General features: G+C 41.3%; 2 protein-coding genes across 11 annotated transcripts in view; one reads left to right on the top strand and one right to left on the bottom strand.

The window, feature by feature from the left end:
• Positions 1-2,710, bottom strand: part of asrgl1 (asparaginase and isoaspartyl peptidase 1) — a 33,764-nt gene extending 31,054 nt beyond the window's left edge. The window contains exon 1 of one of the 4 annotated variants that reach the window (XM_082558144.1): positions 2,635-2,710. The gene's annotated coding sequence lies outside the window, so the exon portion shown is untranslated. The remainder of the gene's footprint in view (positions 1-2,634) is intronic. The other 3 variants (XM_082558147.1, XM_082558148.1, XM_082558145.1) reach the window with 3 other exon arrangements.
• A 7,727-nt stretch (positions 2,711-10,437) lies between these two features.
• The window catches only part of rims1a (regulating synaptic membrane exocytosis 1a), a gene marked incomplete at its 3' end in the record, with an annotated part of 119,118 nt that continues 108,402 nt past the window's right edge, over positions 10,438-21,153 (top strand). For 5 of the 7 annotated variants that reach the window (XM_082558092.1, XM_082558093.1, XM_082558095.1 and 2 more), the window contains exons 1-2: positions 10,438-10,980; positions 14,910-14,984. In XM_082558092.1, coding sequence (XP_082414218.1) covers positions 10,820-10,980; positions 14,910-14,984 — 236 coding nt within the window. In that variant the 5' untranslated portion in view covers positions 10,438-10,819. The remainder of the gene's footprint in view (positions 10,981-14,909; positions 14,985-21,153) is intronic. The other 2 variants (XM_082558090.1, XM_082558091.1) reach the window with 1 other exon arrangement.

The raw sequence follows: 21,153 nt of genomic DNA, 5'->3' as shown, positions 1-21,153 counted from the left end.
TTTGGAACATAAAATGTTGATATGTGAATATCATGTAAATATGTATATCATGTAAATGTGTAATGTATAGTGTTAAGAGCAAGTGGGGGTGTTGCCCTATCATATATGTATGTGCTCTTAACCTGAAAGGTATAAATACGGAAGTGTGTGTGCAATAAATGCTGATGCAGAGGAAGGTGTGTCCCTCTGATGTAAAACTCTAAACAACGTGTGTATGGTTTATTCCTCCGTGAGATATGCGAGTTACCCCGGTATTTCTGCCCTAGAAAATGGAACCTCCAACATGTATGCTAAAGCATTATGAAGAAAGCTTTGTAAAGAAGACTGTCATTTCCAAAACACTGCCCGCCCCCACCCCGCGGTCCGCAGCGCTGTTGAAAAGGCTGTGGAAGTCCCTGTATTAAACACGTAGACCTGTGACATAAAAATCACCAAACTCGGACGACCACAGACTGTTTTCCTTCGTGGTGATGAAGGAAAACGCTGGGTTGGCATGTAAAAGGGCATTTATTCCCTTCAAAGACCTGCAGTTCAAAAAAAGCGCCCCTCGACAGCCAAACCCATCTGTTCTCTGATTGGATTGTTACATTTGTGATTGACATGACATTGACCAATCAGATGAAGGGAAGAAAAATAGGGTCAAAAATCCGTACTTGTAACTTGCAGGGTTTTTTTTTCTAAGTCCACACACAAATCTTTTTTACACACACACAAATCTTTTTTACACATACAAATCTTTTTTACAAGTACAAAATATTTATGACCACATTTTGAGCCCATAGTGGCACTCAAAAATCCCATAATGGCGTCCCTCCTCACGTCCCCCGTGCCCCCCCCCCCCCCCCCCCCCAAAAAACCCCACAGAAGTAAACTAACCCATAGCTTATAAAATCCTCTTAATCTACATCACCCGGAATGTTAGCCGAATCCAGGCCGCTTAGAAATTGCTTAGCCTCTGCTGGGTTGGAAAACTGATGATACTGGTTATCCACTGAAAAAGTCATAACAGCCGGAAAGCGAAGGGAATAGCCAATATTGCACACAAGCGACGCACCTCATCAAACTTCCGGCGTTTTTCTTGTACCTCCTGTGCATAATCCTGGAAAAAACGAACTCTCATGCCTTTCCAAATGATCTGCTTCTTTTTTCTGGCACCCGCCAGTACGGACATCTTGGCTTTATCCGGTAGGAAGCGAACGATGATGTGTCTCGGTCTGGAGTCCGCAGCTGGCTTCGGAGGTGCTGGCCCCACCCGATGGATTCTGTCTATTTCGTAGTAATCTCCCATCTCAATGTCCAGAGCCTCAGACAACAGATTCTTCACTCAATCCTCAAGATTACGGCCTTCGGTTCCTTCTCTTTATCAATATCAAAATTACAGGTAAGGAAAAATTCAATGCCACCTAACTTAAACATGAACACAGGTATAGTATTCCAAATGGAAGTAGGATTAGTAATTAGATTCTTTAACCAATTTATTTTGAATGTGTTATTTAAAGTGTTAAAATCTAACACATTAAGTCCTCCATTGACATATGAGTTCATAAGAACTGTTTCTTTAATGTAGTGTGTGTCCTATTTTTCCAGATAAAGTTGAAAAGTAACTTATCAACCTCTTTTATGAGTTTATTATCAAGGTGCAATGCCAATGCAGCGTGTGTAAGACGAGAGATACCTTCACGTCTCAGCTGTTTGTGGAGGTAAAATACGTCTGCACAATTACGCTCAGCCATCATTGTGAGTGCGCACGCCAAGGGGCGGCGAGACATTTATACAGCCGTATACTCAATACTTGAAATGTGCAATTCACTTGTATTTTTATTTTTTATTCCTATTTATTCTATTTATCCCCTTTGTATATTTTATTTATATTTGTCTCTGTATTTATATATATATATATGTGTGTGTGTGTGTGTGTGTGTGTGTGTGTGTGTGTGTGTGTGTATATATATATATATATATATATATATATATATATATATAAATAACAGTTCTGTAACTGTAACTTCGGTCGTTGCTGTGCTTTTTTTGGAAGTCGAATTTCCCAGAGGAACCCACCCGAGGGATTAATAAAGTTCTATCTTATCTTATCTTATCTTATATCGCACATGACTATGAAAGGCGGAAGAGGAAGTAGTTCCTTTGAATGTAGACAATCCGACTGTTATAGTTTCTTTCCACTGTGTTCCTGTTAATGGTAAACTACAAATTTACTCTAAATTACTAAAATATCGATATTGTAATGTGAGAATCGATTCTAGAACATAAATGATTGGTATCGGAGGAATCGATATTTCAGGATCGATCCGCATATCACTACTCCGTAACGAAGGCACCCGGCTCTGCTCTAGTTACAGGAAATGTTTGAATATTTAGTTACCGAAATATGGTAACTGAAAAGCGAAGGCAAAGAGGGTCAGTTTGTCTAACAGTGTAACAGCAAACCAGCAAGCTTCATGGTATATAAAATTCAACGTCTCTTAAATTCTAATCTGAAAATCATTCTCGGTGCACTCAAACTAATCCTCACTGTTCCATCACGCTACCGGACACGCGGGTTTTTCACCGCCAACGTATGAAAAACGTGAACATATGATGACATGAAAGTAAGCATAAAAACATATGCTGACTTACCACGCAGCACACAGATCCAAACACACACGCGTCTGCGCCTTGAAATATCAAGTCCAGAAGAAGCAGGAGTACTTCCGGTATACGAAATTGACGCTTTCAAAATAATAAAAAATGACTCCTTAGACTAGACCAACAATATTTGTGTTTACATTATGGCAGCACACGACAAAGGTGACATTTGCAAATGGGAACATGTTGATAAAAAAATCTGGTCTATACGATTGTTAGCCTATTTTAATTATATTATGTTATTATTTATTTAAGGCACAAACTGGAGTGGTGCTTTTTTGAATTTATTCCAAGTCTGTTAATACAGATTTGTTTTTATTATGAAATCAAACGTGGCTTATTTCCTTTTATATTGTGGCTTACTTACTGCAGCCCATGAGGGCTCAGTTCAAATAATCTACACCTGTACAGGGCAATTTTAAGACTCTGCTAGCTCTCTGTGCCAAACCGACCATGCTGAATGGAAGACTGCATATTTTTTAAATTTTGTCTCTATATAATCTTTTATAAATGATATGCCCAAATGTACAGGTTATCTTTTAAGGTTCTAAGGCATTCTGTAACCCTGCAGATAGTTTACAGTCACCCTAATACATGCAGACATGCAAACAGATAATGGAAGTTCAAAATTAGTAAAATTGCATAAACATGTTGAATTAAAATTCAGTCCAAAGACATGGGACTGTAGGGGGAAGCTGGAGTACCCGGACAGAACCCACGCAGCACGGGGAGAACATGAAAACACCACACAGAAAGGTCCCAGCCAGGTGGTGAAATCAAACTCAGGACTTTCTTGCTCTGAGGCAACAGTGCCACCATCCCAACTAAAGCCATTTTTTTAAACCAATATCTGTACTTCTAGTATTTACATTTTAAAAATGGACTCATTATTTTTGCTTTAATGGATTTGGGTCGAGTTATTATTTCCTCACTTTGAGGCTTTAAACATCAAAACAATTCGAGCCTAAACAATAACACATGAAAGGAAATTCTGTTCCTTTATTAATCATGTTGCATAAAAAGAGACGACGTGTGCCAAAGTCACGGGTTAAAGGTGGGGATGTGGGGGTTTTGTTGTTGTTTTTGCCATAACACCGGAGTGAAGTTGCCCCCCACCCAACTGTTTCAAATCAAACAAAATTTGTCTCAGTCAATTGTGCTACGCTTGTGCTGCAAATGTTTTTGTTAGTGCCGCAATCATTTTAAAGATATTATTTAAAGTTTTTAGAGGTCATCCAAGGTCAACAAGCCCCTTTGTGAAAAGGTTGTGATGATTGACCTTTTGACCTTTAAACTTCCAATAATAAATTCTTTAAAACAAAAGCAGCACAAATGAAAATTTTAGCAGCTCAAATGTAGCACAAATGCATGACATCAATTTTGTTTGATTTGAGTATTGTTGGGGCCCTGGTTGACCTTGGATGACCTCTAGAAACTTTTATTAGTATCTTTAAAATGATAGTGGCACAAACCAGCACAAATGTTTGACACTAGAAAAGGTGGAGGGCTAACTTCACTCATGTCCCTGGAACAACTGCAGGTGTCTGTAAGTTGCAGTGTTTCAGCATCTAGCTAGCCCTACTGAAGAGAAGGGAGTATAAAACTGGTGTCAAGCCAGCCCCAACTTAGTTTTGAGTATGTATATTAGTGTATATTAAGTTTTACGGTAAGAGATGTGGAGACCTGATTTCAAAACAAAAGCCAACTTTGTTTGAATTCAGCTTCAACATTAGCACATTCAGTCCATAATAACAAATATTAATTAGTGTTGTTTTCACACTTTAATGCTGGATCCACAGGATACACCCAGTACTCTAGTAGTACCTTAGCCAATATCAAGGCAGTCCTTTTTTGGATTTCAAAGTAAAAGCCCTCTGAACTTTCCTTTCTGAGCTACTCTTTCGAGAATTTCAGAATGCTGTAAAAAGGAAAATTCTAATTTCACTCTAGAACAACAGCGTACACCCTCACAGGGCTACCATGTCCGTGTCAAGTAAGTCTGGTTGTGCATTTCAAAGTAAGAGCCCTTTGAATTTGCCTGTATATGCACAACTTCTCAAATGAATTGAGGACACTGTTAAAAGGTAAATTGCTGTTTCCACAGGCTAATTGCAGTATATGTTGACACTATAGACCCTCCCGGTGGCATTTCAGAGTAAAACCCCTTTGAATTTGCTTGGATATGAGCTTTTTTTTTTAATTAAGTAAGGGTGCTGTTAAAAGAAAAATTACTGTTTCTACAGTACGTTGAGTTCATGTCAACCATACAAGTCCTTACAGTGGTACCATGTCAATCTGAAGTCAGTCTGATTTTGCATTTCAGAGTAAATGCTCTTTGACTTTGTCTGTGTGACCTTACTTTTCAGTGACTTCAGAATGCTGTTAAAAGGAAAATCCCTGTTCTTATGGAATAATTCCACTTTAAATCCATAACATACTGCCTCAAAGCTGCACACTGTCAAAATCAAGTCTTTCTGGTCTTGGATTTAAAAATAATTCCCTTTGTAAATGTTTTTATATGCAGTTTGGTTTCTTTATTCAGAATGATATTACTATGAATTATAAGATACTAGCAATTTCAACTTGATTTTACTTCACCTTTTATGATTTGATTCAGTCATAATCAAATGATTCTGATTTTGTATTTCAAAATGAAAACCTTCTGATATATTTAATATCAAAAGCACTCAGGTCATGTGACAGGGAAGAACTGATGAGTATCAAACATATTTAAGGGTAAAGGTACTGAAATTTAACAACTGATACAACAGAAGACTGGAGCTCAATTGGCAGTTAAAAAGCATGAAGGATGTGTGGAAAGGAATGAAGATAATTACTGTGACTAAGGTGAGAGGCAGTCAGTCAGCAGCCTGAAGAGAGAGAAATGAGGTGAACAATTTTTTCAGCTGGTTCAGTTTGCAACTCTACTGGCTCTTCCACCCCACACTCTGGCCTCCAAACATCACTAATGTCTTTGATTATTCCCTGAGTAAACTTTGTGGCTTTAAACCTGCAAGGAAGGCTACAGGTTATGGTGGTATCAACCACAGGGCTCTGCTGACTCACCTACAGTTTCTTGCAAAAGTACTGGGCCCCCTTGAACTTTTCCACATTTTGTCACATTACAGCCACAAACATGAATCAATTTTATTGGAATTCCACGTGAAAGACCAACACAAAGTGGTGTACACGTGAGAAGTGGAACGAAAATCATACATGATTCCAAAACGTTTTTACAAATAAATAACTGAAAAGTGGGGTGTGCGTAATTATTCAGCCCCCTGAGTCAATACTTTGTAGAAACACCTTTTGCTGCAATTACAGCTGCCAGTGTTTTAGGGTATGTCTCTACCAGCTTTGCACATCTAGAGACTGAAATCCTTGCCCATTCTTCTTTGCAAAACAGCTCCAGCTCAGTCAGATTAGATGGACAGCGTTTGTGAACAGCAGTTTTCAGATCTTGCCACAGATTCTCGATTGGATTTAGACACCAGACAGGTCAGGGATAAAGTTATTGAGAATTTTAAAGCAGGCTTAGGCTACAAAAAGATTTCCCAAGCCTTGAACATCCCATGGAGCACTGTTCAAGCGAGCATTCAGAAATGGAAGGAGTATGGCACAACTGTAAACCTATCAAGACAAGGCCGTCCACCTAAACTCACAGGCCGAACAAGGACAGCGCTGATCAGAAATGCAGCCAAGAGGCCCATGGTGACTCTGGACGAGCTGCAGAGATCTACAGCTCAGGTGGGGGAATCTGTCCATAGGACAACTATTAGTCGTGCACTGCACAAAGTTGGCCTTTATGGAAGAGTGGCAAGAAGAAAGCCATTGTTAACAGAAAACCATAAGAAGTCCCATTTGCAGTTTGCCACAAGCCATGTGGGGGACACAGCAACCATGTGGAAGAAGGTGCTCTGGTCTTTTTGGCCAAAATGCAAAACGCTATGTGTGGCAGAAAACTAACACTGCACATCACTCTGAACACACCATCCCCACTGTCAAATATGGTGGTGGCAGCATCATGCTCTGGGGGGGCTTCTCTTCAGCAGGGACAGGGAAGCTGGTCAGAGTTGATGGGAAGATGGATGGAGCCAAATACAGGGCAATCTTGGAAGAAAACCTCTTGGAGTCTGCAAAAGACTTGAGACTGGGGCGGAGCTTCACCTTCCAGCAGGACAACGACCCTAAACACAAAGCCAGGGCAACAATGGAATGGTTTAAAACAAAACACATCCATGTGTTAGAACAGCCCAGTCAAAGTCCAGATCTAAATCCAATCGAGAATCTGTGGCAAGATCTGAAAACTGCTGTTCGCAAACACTGTCCATCTAATCTGACTGAGCTGGAGCTGTTTTGCAAAGAAGAATGGGCAAAGATTTCAGTCTCTAGATGTGCAAAGCTGGTAGAGACATACGCTAAAAGACTTGCAGCTGTAATTGCAGCAAAAGGTGTTTCTACAAAGTATTGACTCAGGGGGCTGAATAATTACGCACACCCCACTTTTCAGTTATTTATTTGTAAAAACGTTTTGGAATCATGTATGATTTTCGTTCCACTTCTCACGTGTACACCACTTTGTGTTGGTCTTTCACGTGGAATTCCAATAAAATTGATTCATGTTTGTGGCTGTAATGTGACAAAATGTGGAAAAGTTCAAGGGGCCCAATACTTTTGCAAGCCACTGTAGTTGTCTGTCATCTTGAGTAACATTTACAACCTGTTTCTGAAGCAGGAGAAGACACTGCTGTTATGGAACATATTTTGTCTGGTTCCTGTATTGATGAAGTCAACACCATCAGTGTTTAAGAACTATCAACCAACTGCCATCATGTGTGATAAAGGACGATAAAGGACAGGATGAGAGCATGGTGTCTATCTGGGTGTCCATGCTGAAAACTGGATGAACTGGAAGACCAACACAGTAACAATATACAAAAATAGGAAAATGATTTTCATTGCTATAGTATGTTGTGTTTAAATTATTGCATTATCCATGCTGAAGTTGGGCTTATACTTTGAAATTAAATATCAGATTGACTTGACATTGACATAATACCCCTGTGAGGGTGTTAACTTTTCTATGGATTGCAATCAGCCTGTGGAAACAGGAATTTTCTTTTTTACAGAATTCTGAAGTTGTTGAAAGACTAAGTCAAAAAGGAAAAGTCAAAGGGCTTTTACTTTAAAGTCCAAAAGATGACGGCCTAGATATTGATAAGGTACTATTAGAGGGTGTGTCCTGTGGATCTAACGTGTGGAAACAAGACTAACTAATATTTGTTATTATGAGCTAAATGTGTTAATGCTGAAGCTGAAGTCAATCAATGCTGGCCTATGTTTTTAAATCAGATCTTGCTTATAATAATAAGAAACAATCGTATTTTGTAAAAAATGACACATTGGTTAAACAGCTTCAGGACCTGAACAGGTCATTTTGAAATGCTCTGACATCATGTTAATCATGATACATTTGCAGTGTTACACTTAAAAAAATTGTGGTGTCTTCAAAGTCTGAAAAGAAAATAATAATTTTCTGTGTTTTTATTAACTTCTTGTTTTCTTTTACATACATCAAAGACTAAAGACATTTTTAAGCACTTAAAACCTTCCACTCAGTGAGGGTCCAGCCCTCAGTGTAACCGTACTACATTAAACTCAGAGTTTTATGTGAGACAGGTGTGGCTGGATGAACTGTACAGTTAGTCTCCAACAATAATTTACAAAAACATTATTTGACAGTCACTTTAGGCTAAGGCGGGCATGTTTTTGGTGTCTCGTGTGTCAGCGTGCTACTGGCTCTCAACTAACAGCAACAGGCCACCAGTGTGCTGACCGTGGTGCTGAAACAGAAACTGAGTTTACAGTGAGGTCTGAGCTCCTGAGGTTTACAAAGCAACATGCAGAGGTCTTTGAGAGGAACTTAATGAGGAACTTATGGAACTTTGTTTATTTCGGAATAAAAATATGCTTAATAATAAAGCGAAATATATTCTTTTTTTTCTTGCCAAATCTGCATTTCTGGCTAAAAATAGACAAGATGTGTTTCTATATTTAGATCACTGTAACACACGATCTTGTCTCACACAGTTTGTGGGATCTACAGTCCCCATTTGTGGTTTATCTCCCGTATATGAATAGGACAGTTTCGGCAGACCACACATTCTGTAATTAGAGGGTTGCATACTGACATACTGTAAATGTCACCTTATAAGCGTACATATGTGGTAAACCTCACGCTCCCTTCTGAGTGTTTTTCAGCATGGGGAAGTACTGTGTGTAGTGGGAGTAAGGGTTGCTAGAAGGGTAGACAAGGAGGAAAGAAAGGAGAGAGAGAGAGGAAGGAAGGAGGGAGAAAAAGAGAGATTCGCGTCATCCTAACACGCAATCATTGGTGGGAGAGGAGGAGGAGAGTCCCTGCACTCTTACTGCAAAGGGTTTCCTGCAGTGCTAGAAAAGGGTTCTTTAGCCCTGCATTCATTCATTTAAATCCAGCCTGTGTGTTTTAGATTTCTCCCTTTATATAAGAATTTTGATTCATAATCTTTCTGTCACTGTATTTTTTCTTTTCTGTTCTGTATGAGAAAGCCTGGAAATAACAATGGAAGAAACAGCATCGCTTAGATTTGGAGCCATGGAAGGTGTAAATAGCTCTCATTGTTTACTTGAAGATCCAAACATGATTAACATGCTACTGTAAAGCAGTTATTATATCATAAACATCGTTTAAAAAAACATATTTCTGCCTGCATGCATTGTAATACAATTGTATCTTTGCTGAAGTCCCTTGGTGTAAGCTGTAAATTTGATGTTATGTGTGCTACATAAACTGTATACTGAAAATGGATGAAATGTGAATCCAGTGCACAAATGCCTCCAAACTAAATTCTCTCTGACAGCCAGCAGCGGGCAACTCATTTGGTGGGAAAGAAGTCTGGTTGTATGGGGGTCCACAGGAAAATAGTTGTTTTCTGGATCCTCAGTTTTTTGACCCTCAATTAAAGCTCCTTAATGAAATATGAAATGTATCCTAATTAAGTCTAAATGTGGTTTAAACTCTTGAAACAGACAACAAGAATAAATTAAGAGCTACATATAATTATATAGTAATATGTAATAATAGTGTAATAAGCGTAAGATTAGCCCCAACCTCGACTCACTTTTTTAGATAGTTTCCTTCAAAATATCCCGAAGCTACCTTGTTTTTTCTCCCACATTTTAATTATGATTATGAACCGGTATGTAGTGAAAAATACACCAGGACTTTTTGTTTTAAAACACAACGCTACGAATAAAAGGATTCGTGTTTGGATGCAGTCACGCGGCGTTAAACCCGCACAGTGGACCCTTAAAGGAACCCTTTATTTCCCGTGTGTGCTATAGACAGCCGTGAGCGCGCATCTTAACGGTGAGTGGAGCCCCCATTCTCAAATGAGGGCTGCGCACTCCCGCCGTAAGAGGAGTGAACGCGCTCGAGGGGCTGCGGTCCCATTGACTGTTTCGTCTCCCTGACAGCAGCATCAGCGGCGGCGCTGGAAAACAAGAAGTCGCCGCCTCGCCCCGCAGCCAAACAGCCGGCCCCGGCTCACCGAGCGAAGACCTGAGCCGCCTTTGGGGGACCCCCACCCCCCCGCTCCCCCCTCCTCCTCCACCTCCTCCTCCTCTCTGCCCGGCCTGAAGGAAGGAAAAGAGGTCCTCCTCCCGCGAGTCATCATCCCGAGCGAGCGAGCGAGCGACCGCCGGAGACATGGGCTCCCCGTGAAACGGAGGCGGTGGAGGGGAGAGGCGGGCGGGCGGGCGGTGGGAGGGGGGAGAAGACAGCGGAGCAGCAAGAGGGAGAAGGAGCGGCTAAAACCGGGAACCAAAGCGCCACATCCACCGCTACCACCACCACCACCTCTACTACTACTACTACTACTACCGCAGCTAGCGCCGAGCCCGCTGCCGCCGCCGCCCTGGGTGCCCCCCGCCACCGTCATGGGAACACCGCATCAGATGCTCCAACCGCCGCTTTGTCCGTGGGCCATGTCGTGATCCGTGGGCTCCGCCAGCGGGTTTTCTATCCGTGATCCCGACAGAGGCTAGGAGGGAAGAGGAGGAGGAAGAGGAGGAGGTGGGAGAGAGGGAAGAGGAAGGGGGCAAGGTGGTGGTGGTGGTGGCGGCGGCGGCGGGGAAGATGTTTGCCTCGGTGGGCCCTCGGGGCGGCCCGCGCCCACCCGTCGCCCCGGCCATCCCGGAGCCGGACCTCAGTCACCTGACGGAGGACGAGAGGAAGATCATCATGGCTGTGCTGGCTCGGCAGCGGGAGGAAGAGGCGAAAGAGGAGGCCATGTTAAAGTAAGAGAGGGAAAGCAAAAAGATAGTGTGTGTGTGTGTGTGTGTGTGTGTGTGTGAGAGAGAGAGAGAGAGAGAGAGAGGAAGACTAGACCTGGGCAGTTTCCATTCTGAAGTCCATGAAAGTCTGCTCTGTATGGACACAATGTGACAGCTGCAGGACCCGTGCTGCAGGACTCCACTGTATGTGATCATGTATGCATGTGTGTATGTGTGTGTGTACATCCTGCAGGTCCCTCCACACACTCACTCACAGGCTCTGTGCCGGAGGAACCTCATAGGCTTTAGTCCATGCATGTCCAGTTCACAGATTTGGAACGCTCCTGTGGGCAGGCCCGTTGGATGTGAGGGCTCAGGTGTAACTTGTTAGGGGAGGGAAGAAGAAGAAGGGAAGGGGTGTGTCACCCAGCAGCAGCAGCAGCATCCTCCCAGATGAATCATACACATTTCTCTTCTGCACTTCTTTCCTTGAGATTGTCATCGTCACCCAACGCCACTGCCCGAGTCAGGTGGAAAGTATTTGTACTTCCCCTGAAATATTTCAGCAGGAAATTGCAGGAGGCTCAGTGAAGCCTGGCGCTGAGAATAGTAAAGCCCTCCCTGTTGGCTTTTATCTGTGCAGCATCCATCTCAACAGCTGCTGTTCTCAGCTCTGGGGTGCGGTTGAGCCTTTCCCAGCCTTATGCACTGTATGTAGGCCAGTGCTCTTGCAGCAGACATCACACAGGCTGTTAAAGAAACAGTGGGCCTCTAGCAGGGAAGGAAAAGGTGCCTGTGTCATGTTATTTTGAATCAAGAGTGACTTACATCGCTGTGTGTATCCTACCTCTTCTCTCCCACATTAAATGGAGAAAAGTCTGCTCCAGTTTGTTGCAGCAATCGGCGCAGGAACGAACCTATATGTTCACCCCCCCTCCACCATCCCCCACACTCCTTACCCCCCACCCCCAGGACCAGAAAATGCATCAAGTTTAAGCGACGCCTTTTCTCATGTTTTCTGCACGTTATGCACGGGAGCCGCACGCATGCATGTACAAAGAAAGGCAGAACGACCCACCTAAGAGAGGCGCTCCTCAAGCTTTACGTCCCTGTTCTATTTTAAGCCCTCTGTGCAGAACGATGGCCCAGCACTGGAACGGAAGATCGATTCATTGCTTCTAAAGAAGGAAATGTCCAGTATATAGCTGCGGCCCTAAGTGGTTATGCATCATTTTCAGTGATGTATTAAAGAGCTGTGGATTCACTCATGTCATAGTGAGGAAGCTGCGGATAAGGCTGTCAGCACACACATGTCCAAGCCTATATAGGCTTCAGCACTGTTTCCTCTCACCAGTGTTTGGATTGAGTTAGCAAAGCAGTGTGTATGTGTGTGTGTGTGTGTGTGTGTGTGTTTGTGTGTGTATGTTCGTACGAATGGGTCTGCACTGAAAAGCTGCACTGGTTGGTTGACTAATACATGTGTGCTAAGTGTACCAGGAGTAGGGAAGTGTGGGCTGTAATGAACAGAGGCAGAGAATACGCTCCACTTACGAGCTGTTTAAGATATACTCACATCAGTTTACTTTCTATTAATGCGCATATGTTCACAGTGCATGCGTGCAAACCTCACTTTAAAGCCACAGCAATAATGGGCATGATTTGTATTCTGCTTTCAATGATCTGAGGTAGAAAAATGGAAATCGAAAGCAATAATAATTTCAATAATCGATGAGTGGTGTCTCTGGCCACACTCTGGTTTAAATTCAATATAAAGGCATGTCATAATAGTACAAATGTGTGCATTTTATCCAGTGTTAAGCAGAAACTCCATGGCCATTACCCATTAAAACGGGGTTGCTGCTGGTGACCCGTCTAGGTGTAGAGTTATTGTTGGCTTCAAAGCCACATGCTGAATTGTACAAAGTCTCATACTTCCATTTTGGTATTACAGTTTTTCTTCTAGAAGCTTTTTCATTTCACTGTTCCATCCATCCATTTTCTCAAACATTGTCCAATTCAGAGTTGCCAGTTCTAGCTGTGATTGGGCAAGACCTGGGGTACACTCCTGACAAGTCACCAGACTATGGGAGGACTTTGGCTGCTCCAAACAGAAAAAAACATCAACTTAACTCAAATCCTAGAACCATTGCCTGATGGGTGTACAATGTTGAAGTACTGTATGATAAAGGTTCCTCAAATTGATAACTTATTTTTCTATTTTTATAGAGGGTTCCATGTGTTACTTGTCTCACCTTGAAGACAAAACACAGAGGAAATACCAGAAGCTCAAATAGATAAAGAATCTTTTGTACTATACATATGTGATATGTGCTCAAATTTGACTGCTGACCTGGTTAGAGTTAGTTAGACAAGCACCTCTTATGGAATTTCTGCTTGTCTGGCATATGTACGCCTTTAACAGAGGAACCGTGCATATATGAGAGTTTATTTGAACTGTAACACCTTCTAGAAACACATCTTCTAGCTTCTGAAGATGTGCTTGTTTAGCCTGTGCCTAAGATACAGCTTAGTAGTTCTAACCGTCATGTAGGCTATGAGGATGCTGAACTTTGCCTTTTGTATGATTGACAAATAAGTTGTAGTTTCATATAATATTGAATCTATTACTGTACCAAATATTAGGCTGTGATTTTACGCTAACACAGTGGAATCTTTAACATGAAATATTCAGCCTTGATGCTTGCTATGATGAATTACACAACCCAAGGATGTTTCACTATGAGTTTTGTACCACGTACAAAGTAAAACAGTACTTTTTTTTACCCCCTTTTTTGAAAGAATTGTCATATTATACATCGGGGTAACCCAAGGTTCTCGAAGCTACCTTTACTGTCAGTGTATAAGCACTTAAACTGTCAGTAGAAGAGATATCTCGATTCCTGATGTGCCAAAAATGTCTCATAATGAACGAGCAGGGTACCCACGGTATTGACAATAAAAAGAAACGTCTTCTGTTTTAGACAGCGTGGGTGTTGGCGGGGAATTCTCTCTTGAGTTCCCTCTGTGATCAGACTGATCAGAGCCTGCTGTTCATGTTTATGGATGAGATGGTTTTGAATCACACTGTGGATGTGTCAGTGGACATACTGAAAGCATGTCAGTGTTGTCTAAGGCCCGTCATCGATGCCTAGCGGTATCCCGATTGTTCCCAAGATAAAAAGTGTTGATTCGAACCTGTTTCAAGCAGATTTCTGCTAAAACTGAACAAGTAAAATTGAAAAAATAAAATTGAATAAGGGACAGCACGGTGGCATGGTGGTTAGCACTGTTGCCGCACAGCAAGAAGGTCCTGAGTTCAGTTCCGCCATCAGGCCGGGGTCTTTCTGTGTGGAGTTTGCATGTTCTCCCCATGTTTGCGTGGGTTCCCTCCAGGTACTCCAGCTTCCTCCCACAGTCCAAAGACATGCAGTTTGTGGGGATAGGTTAATTGGTTAATCCAAATTGCCCATAGGTGTGAGTGTGAACGCGAATGGTTTTCTGCGACAGACTGGCGACCTGTCCAGGGTATACCCCGCCTCTCGTCCTATGACAGCTGGGATAGGCTCCAGAAAAGGATAAGTGGAAGCGGATGGATGAAAATTGAATAAGGACTGAGAAAACAATGCCAGGACACAAAGTTTTATGTAGATAACAAGATAATTATTGACATTACAAGCTAGCATGTAATGTACCAAAATGAACCAATATGTAACTGAATTCTGGACTAATTGTTATGCTTAGATGTTTCAGCTTATAGGAGAGAAACATTAAGACAGGTCTGCCCTGCTTTGTCAGACAGTAGGATTCAGGGCAGATGCCTTGTAGAAGTTATAAAGGGATAGACGTGAACTTAACCCTAGCCTTTACCCCAAGGCTGGACGAAGCACATAAATCAAACAAAATCATAGCAAAACGCTGGACTAACTGCACTTTTCTAACTTTGTGTTTTTCAGAGAAGAAAAGCCTATCCAAGCCAGAACAGTGAACCTGGTTGGACAGAAGAAACCCCCGCAGCAAAACGACGTCCGGTGAGTGCCAACAGCTACTCTTTAACCACCAGGTCAATACCACCCCATCGATGCGGAACTGGCCCTAAGTTGCTAAAAATGCGAGCTAATATTTGCTTTTGCGTCACTTTAGCATCAAGTCGCCTTTCTGGCCTCAATCTCCAATCGAGACGGTGTTTCTCATGTTTGTTGTGAAATTCAGTTTTACACCTCAGATGAATCAGCGGTATTAAAGATAAACACGCACGATGGTGATTATTTTTTGCAAGTGTGACTCAAGCCATTATTATGCAATTTGCATAATACCTTAAGTGGAACAGAAATACACGGCACGTCATTTAGACGTTTAGATTTATTTTCTATGTTTATTAAACTTTTATTTTAGCATTCTGTGTCTCTAAGACACACACAAACAGACCAATTGCTGTCTGTCATCTGTCAGGCGGCAACCTACAGAGCTTCCGCTGTAAAGAAGGACATGGTTGGTCTGATGAGTCCAGTCCAGAGCCTGAGTCATTAGAGACTAGCTGATGTTATCTTCCTCCTCCGTAGAGTGGCTGGTTAAAGGCTGGATTCAGATGCTCTGTGTGTCTCACAATTTGCTCGTCTCTTCTGCCAAAACTGCTCGTCTGGAGGAATGACTTCTATCATGCGGTTGTGTGACTTTCGCGTCATCTTCCTCTCACATGTTCGAACAGATTTATGCAACATGAGGCATCATTTTCCTTTAGAAAAAACCCACCTAAGATCCTTAAATCCAAGTTTCAAAAGCAAATGGGATTTATGTTTCGTTTTCTTGCCTTCTAAAATCAGATGCAATGTAACAATTTTTTTGATTTTGATGCAGATTTCTGAATTTATACAATCTTTGGCATTTCAAACTTAATGATGGCAGAAAAAAACTTCCGGTTTCATTAGAAAAACCTGAAGATTGTCAGGGAGAGTATAGTGATTTGATTTCGTCCATATCTTAAATGCTTAGTAATCCTCTTGTTGTTTTAGCTGATATAATCTCTGCTGTCTAGTAACCTATAAGTGTTCAGTCTTTTTTATGGACTTGTCAGCTAGCTGTGATCCCTGTACTCTTCTGTTGAGCTGTGACGTTGAGGTCACAAAGCGCTGGGGGTTATGGGAAATGATGCCTCCTAAAGACTGCTAAAAAGCTGAATTAGCAGCAATGTCTCACCTGAAAGGCTTTATCGTTTCCTTTAGAATGAATGGAAATGTCAGTGGAGTATCTAAACTAGGTTTTGTTCTAGTCATGTTTACTCACTAGCTTTGTTGGTGGAAGCTGGTGCTGTACACAAACTTTTAGGATGGATGCATGCTTCTGAAGACACATAAAACAGTTTTAGGTAGAGATGAAGAATGAAAAGAAGAAACTGTTATGCTCACCTACTATGTAACATAGAGAAGGTAAGCACTGTCCCTTAGCTAGCATAATGCAGCTTTCTACCTGGAAAACATTCTCCCTATATACAGTCAAGCTAACTGGCTGTTAGCTGTTTGGTGGCTGCTTGCTAAGTGAAAATGAGGTCTCTTCCAGTTAGTTATTTTTTTCTTTTAACTCTGTTTTATATTTCATTCACTGTAAAAGAGGATACAGCAATCTAATAATACCTTCTTCTATAATAATCAGTCTCTCTTCTCTGTCAAAGGTTAGCATGATCATATATTGCACTAAAGCTAAACTTCAAACCAAAGATCTTTATCACACTTGCACTTTAATTTAGTATTCATAATTATTATAGTAATATATTATTAGTATTCAATCACTTGTAACTACGAATCACTATATTTTTGTTAGCTTAGATTTATAGTTTGGCTCATACTAGATTTATTGGGCTGATGTCTAGACCCATTTTTTGGGAATTAAGATTTCTGATTAAGATACATATCTATAGAGATCAGCCTGTATTCTTTACATAATACACCATATGGACAACAGCTTGGGAAACCTACACATTAGTCCTGCAGGAGCCATGGAAACCCATGCCACGAGGCTTCTGGTGCACAGTTTTTATGCTAACCTTAACACAGGAGGTTTGTACCTGTGCAGGTATAGGAGCTGATCGCTGGTTTCCTTTATGCACTGTGGGCCTTAGCACTCAGTGACCCCGCTCTGTGATGTTACGTGAGTTCATGGCTGAGTGGTTGTGGTTCTAAAATGTTTTCACTTTGTAAAAATACCACTTACATCAAGGAAACATCATGGGATCATGGACTCTCTATTATGGGGAAAGAAATTTCACAAACTGACTTGTTGCAGGAATGGTATTCTATTACAGTACCATGCTCGAATTCAGTTTTTTAGATGTTGTCCAATACTTTTGTCTATCTTTTACGTATGCAGTTTCAGCATAGTGTACATATAAAAGAAAAAAACACTTGAACTAGACTGAAAGAATCCAGTGTCATGTTACTGTGTGGGACATTTTGCTGACATGGTTTGGGTCCATTTGTCCCCTTAGAGGAGGGATGTCAAACTCATTTTACATTGTGGGCCACGTACAGCCCACTTTGATCTCTAGTGGGCTGGATCAGTGAAACTCCCCCTTTCGATAAGTGTAAAGAAGTATAACTACACACTTAATCATAATGTATACTTTATTGATCCCCGTTGGGAAATTCCTCTCTGCATTTAGCCCGAGGAGCAGTGTGTACGGATGGTACCTTGCTTAGCTGTAATCAAACCCCCGACCTTTCGATCATGGGGCCACCACTATACCACTATACCTACTGAGCTATCCCTGACCCGATACCTGAGACATCTTAAAGAAAAAGTTCTAGTAGTGCATTGGCCAGAATAACCTATTATTATTATTAAATAGAAACATTTTGTTAATTCACTAAAAATTCATTTTTTCTATGTGGCCCCATTGTAAAAAACTGAAATTTCTATAGTAGATAGTGAAAAACAGGAACTTTCCTGTCATTTCAGTGTTAAGCTATTACTTATTTACTTTTGTGTCATACAAATGGTCATGGGGAAGGTCTTTATTAGTAGCAAAAGCTGTTCCACCTTTAAAAATACAGTTAAAAGTCCAAAACGTATGCCCTCTTTCAAAATCTAATCTAGTGGGCCAGATTTGGGGTCTTTGCCGGGCTGATTTTGGCCCCCGGGCCCTATGTTTGATACCCCAGCTTTAGGGGAAAAAGCCACTGCAAATCAAAATAAAGTTTTTTGGGGTGATCACCGTTATCCTATGACAATAAGACATTTTTATCCCAATGGAGTGGTCTCCTAGAATAACACTACACCCATTTTTTAGGTATATGGGTCACTGAATGGTTTGATTAGTGTCAAAATCATCAGATCTCAATCCAGTGTATAATGATTGGAGATTTTAGATAGACATGTCAAAAGATATGTAAGCTGTCTTCCTGTTCTATAGATATATAACCAGAATACAATTTGAGCCCATTAAGACAGTTGAGTCGAGTCTCCTTGAGTCACACTCATTGGCCAAGGCTCATTCAGACTCGATTCAATATACTGTAAGTTTACTCACCCAGCGTTATCTCAGGATGGTGGTGGATTAGATGAGACCTCTTACTCATAGCATTCCCACAGTATTTTGATTTATTTAATAAAATATCAATATTTGGTGTCCCTGTATTGCTGCAGAAATTATTGTGAGATATACAGTACCGATTGTTTCTTCCACCCCTTGTGTCAGGTTTTAATTAACGGACTCAGGCGCAGACCGGGACTCTTTACAGGGTTTACAAATTTATTTACACAACGACACCAGGTGATGCTATTTACAACGTGCTGGAGGGAGGGGAGGGGGGTCCAGGGTTCCGGGGTATGTGAGGGGAAAGACGGGAAGCTGACGCCCTCCAAAGGCTCTCTGTCTCTTCACTCCCCACACTGGGTAAACACAATCCACTCACTCGTCCACGGGATGACAGGCAGGCAGGGAAAGGTCCGGGAAAGATCTGTACACAGAAATTTCAGTTAGAGGCGAACAGACGGAACGATCTCACAGATTCAGATTCACAAACTACTGAGCGACTGACGCTGATAGCTCAACGATCCAGCGACGAGTGACACAGTGCTGCTGTCTTAAATCGGCCTTGTGATCATCCCGATAGGCAGCAGGTGCGTGGGCCAGGGGCGGGAGCCCAAAATGAGCACCGCCCCGGCAGGTGAGAGAGAGAGAGAGAGAGAGAGAGAGAGAGAGAGAGAGAAAACACATGTTGCCTAATACAGGATCAGCTGGTGAGGCACAGGGACCATGACACCTTGTCAGTACTTTTCAATAGAAATGATATATTGTCAGGCTGAGCTTTCATCTATAGGGTGAAGGTCCTTTTGTTCAGTATATCATTAAATGTTTTCATGGCATACCTACAAACAGTGCTTATCAGTAAAGTTACTTCTTCCTGCCGTCTTTATTCCAACTTTGGAATAAAGTACTGCAAATTATTTTGTCGTAGTATTTTGTTGGTTTCTTAAGGAAGTGAAAGTCAAAACTCAACATTAACCAGTAGAATAATGTTCAGCTTTTCAATAGGCATCCTTTAGTTAAAACAGTACAAAGTTATGAAAAACTGAACACAATCTATTATTAAAAAAGTCAATTATGAGTTTGATCCAGGATTGTATGAAGGAACGTCTGTTTTCTGAGCTTGTGCAGTCGTTTGTTGGCGAATATGATAATAAGGCAATCCAAGTACGCCAGAACCTTGAACCTTGATCATAATACTCGTATCAATCAATTATCTAGGAAACTCCAATGGTTCTGTATAGGGCTGAACGATATATCGCATTTGCGATAATATCGCGACATGATCAAGTGCAATTTTCTAACCGCAAAGGCTGCGATTATACTCTGGACATGTCCAAATTCATGGGCTGCATCCTCCTGAGGCCGCATTTGTAGACCGATTACGTCACAGCGACGCGCCGAAGGCTGTCCAAATTACTACCATATCCCAGAATTCATAGCGCGGCCCAGCCAAACTCCAGTTTCCAACAATGGCGGCCGCTACTAAGTTTTAAAATTACTCATACTAATCTTTCTGGGTCACAAAATAAACTTTTAAAATATTTTCAGGCGAGAAAGTAGCTGTGTAAACATCAAATATCTGCTCGGTTTATCAAGATATCCCATATTTGCAAAAGTGCTTCGACGTTTTCAGAGGCGTCTGCTACCCACCAGCTCGACAGCTAGCCGGGAGCTCGAGGGTTACTGATGCGGCCGAGAACGGCACAACTCCCGGCACATCATTTTCAGATCACCGCGGAGTTTCGCTGCTCGGGTTAAACGTAATATATAAGTCACTTAGACAACCTAAAAATGTTATTGTTGGGCTTTTTTCAGTGTTTTGTTTGTTCGTGAGTAAATCGGTTTGGCTGAGATTAAAGTTATTAGATTAGATAAAATAAAACTTTATTAATCCCCCGGGTGGGTTCCTCCTAAACGTCAAACAGAAAACTTATTAAACAGAAGTATGAGACAGTCGAGAATTTACACCAGTGTCTGGTTATATTTTAGATAGCAAGAAGCAGACGGCCGAGTTTATTAAACTCCACCGAGACAGCGGTGACGCTAATCAGAACTAGCCTTCTGATTCAGAAGGCTAGACCGTCCAATTTCACGCCTTTAAATTTTAAAGGCGTGTTTGTGTGTGTGTTTATACAATTGCTATTATGTTTGCACTTTATGTGTAATGTTACTGACTGCAGAGATCAGTAAGATGTGTGTATTTTTTATTTATTAGTTTTATTTATTTAATATTATTTTTTAATTGAATGACTGTCTAGTAGTTCACAGATGTCGAAAAACTGAGTGTGGTAAAGCCACTGATTTTTTTTATGTATATTTCTGCAATCTGCACATTGTACTGACTTTCATTTTAATGTTTACACCAGGGTTCCTTGTCAGCACTTTATGCTCAGATGTTTGTAAGCTAAAAATAAACTATTGTGTATGTTCAAATATACTGTTGTGATTGAAGAAGTTAAATAAAAATGTCAGTCATCAATTCATGCATCACCTCATGTCATCATAACAGAGGTCTGTCTTCCAGGAAAGAACAGTTTAAAATTAATGTAATATAGTATTGGCCATACTATATGATGTATTGCTTGTCTTTGTTTAATAATACAGAAGACAAAGACCTTAAAAAATAATCGCATATCGCATCGCAATCGCAATATTGGGGCAAAAAATCGCAATTA

The sequence above is a fragment of the Aulonocara stuartgranti genome, assembly GCF_965226115.1.
Source record: "Aulonocara stuartgranti genome assembly, chromosome: 13".
NCBI classification, from domain to species: Eukaryota; Metazoa; Chordata; class Actinopteri; order Cichliformes; family Cichlidae; genus Aulonocara; species Aulonocara stuartgranti.
The sequence above is the reverse complement of the archived record's forward strand: the minus strand, read 5'-3'. Positions and strand labels throughout refer to the sequence as shown.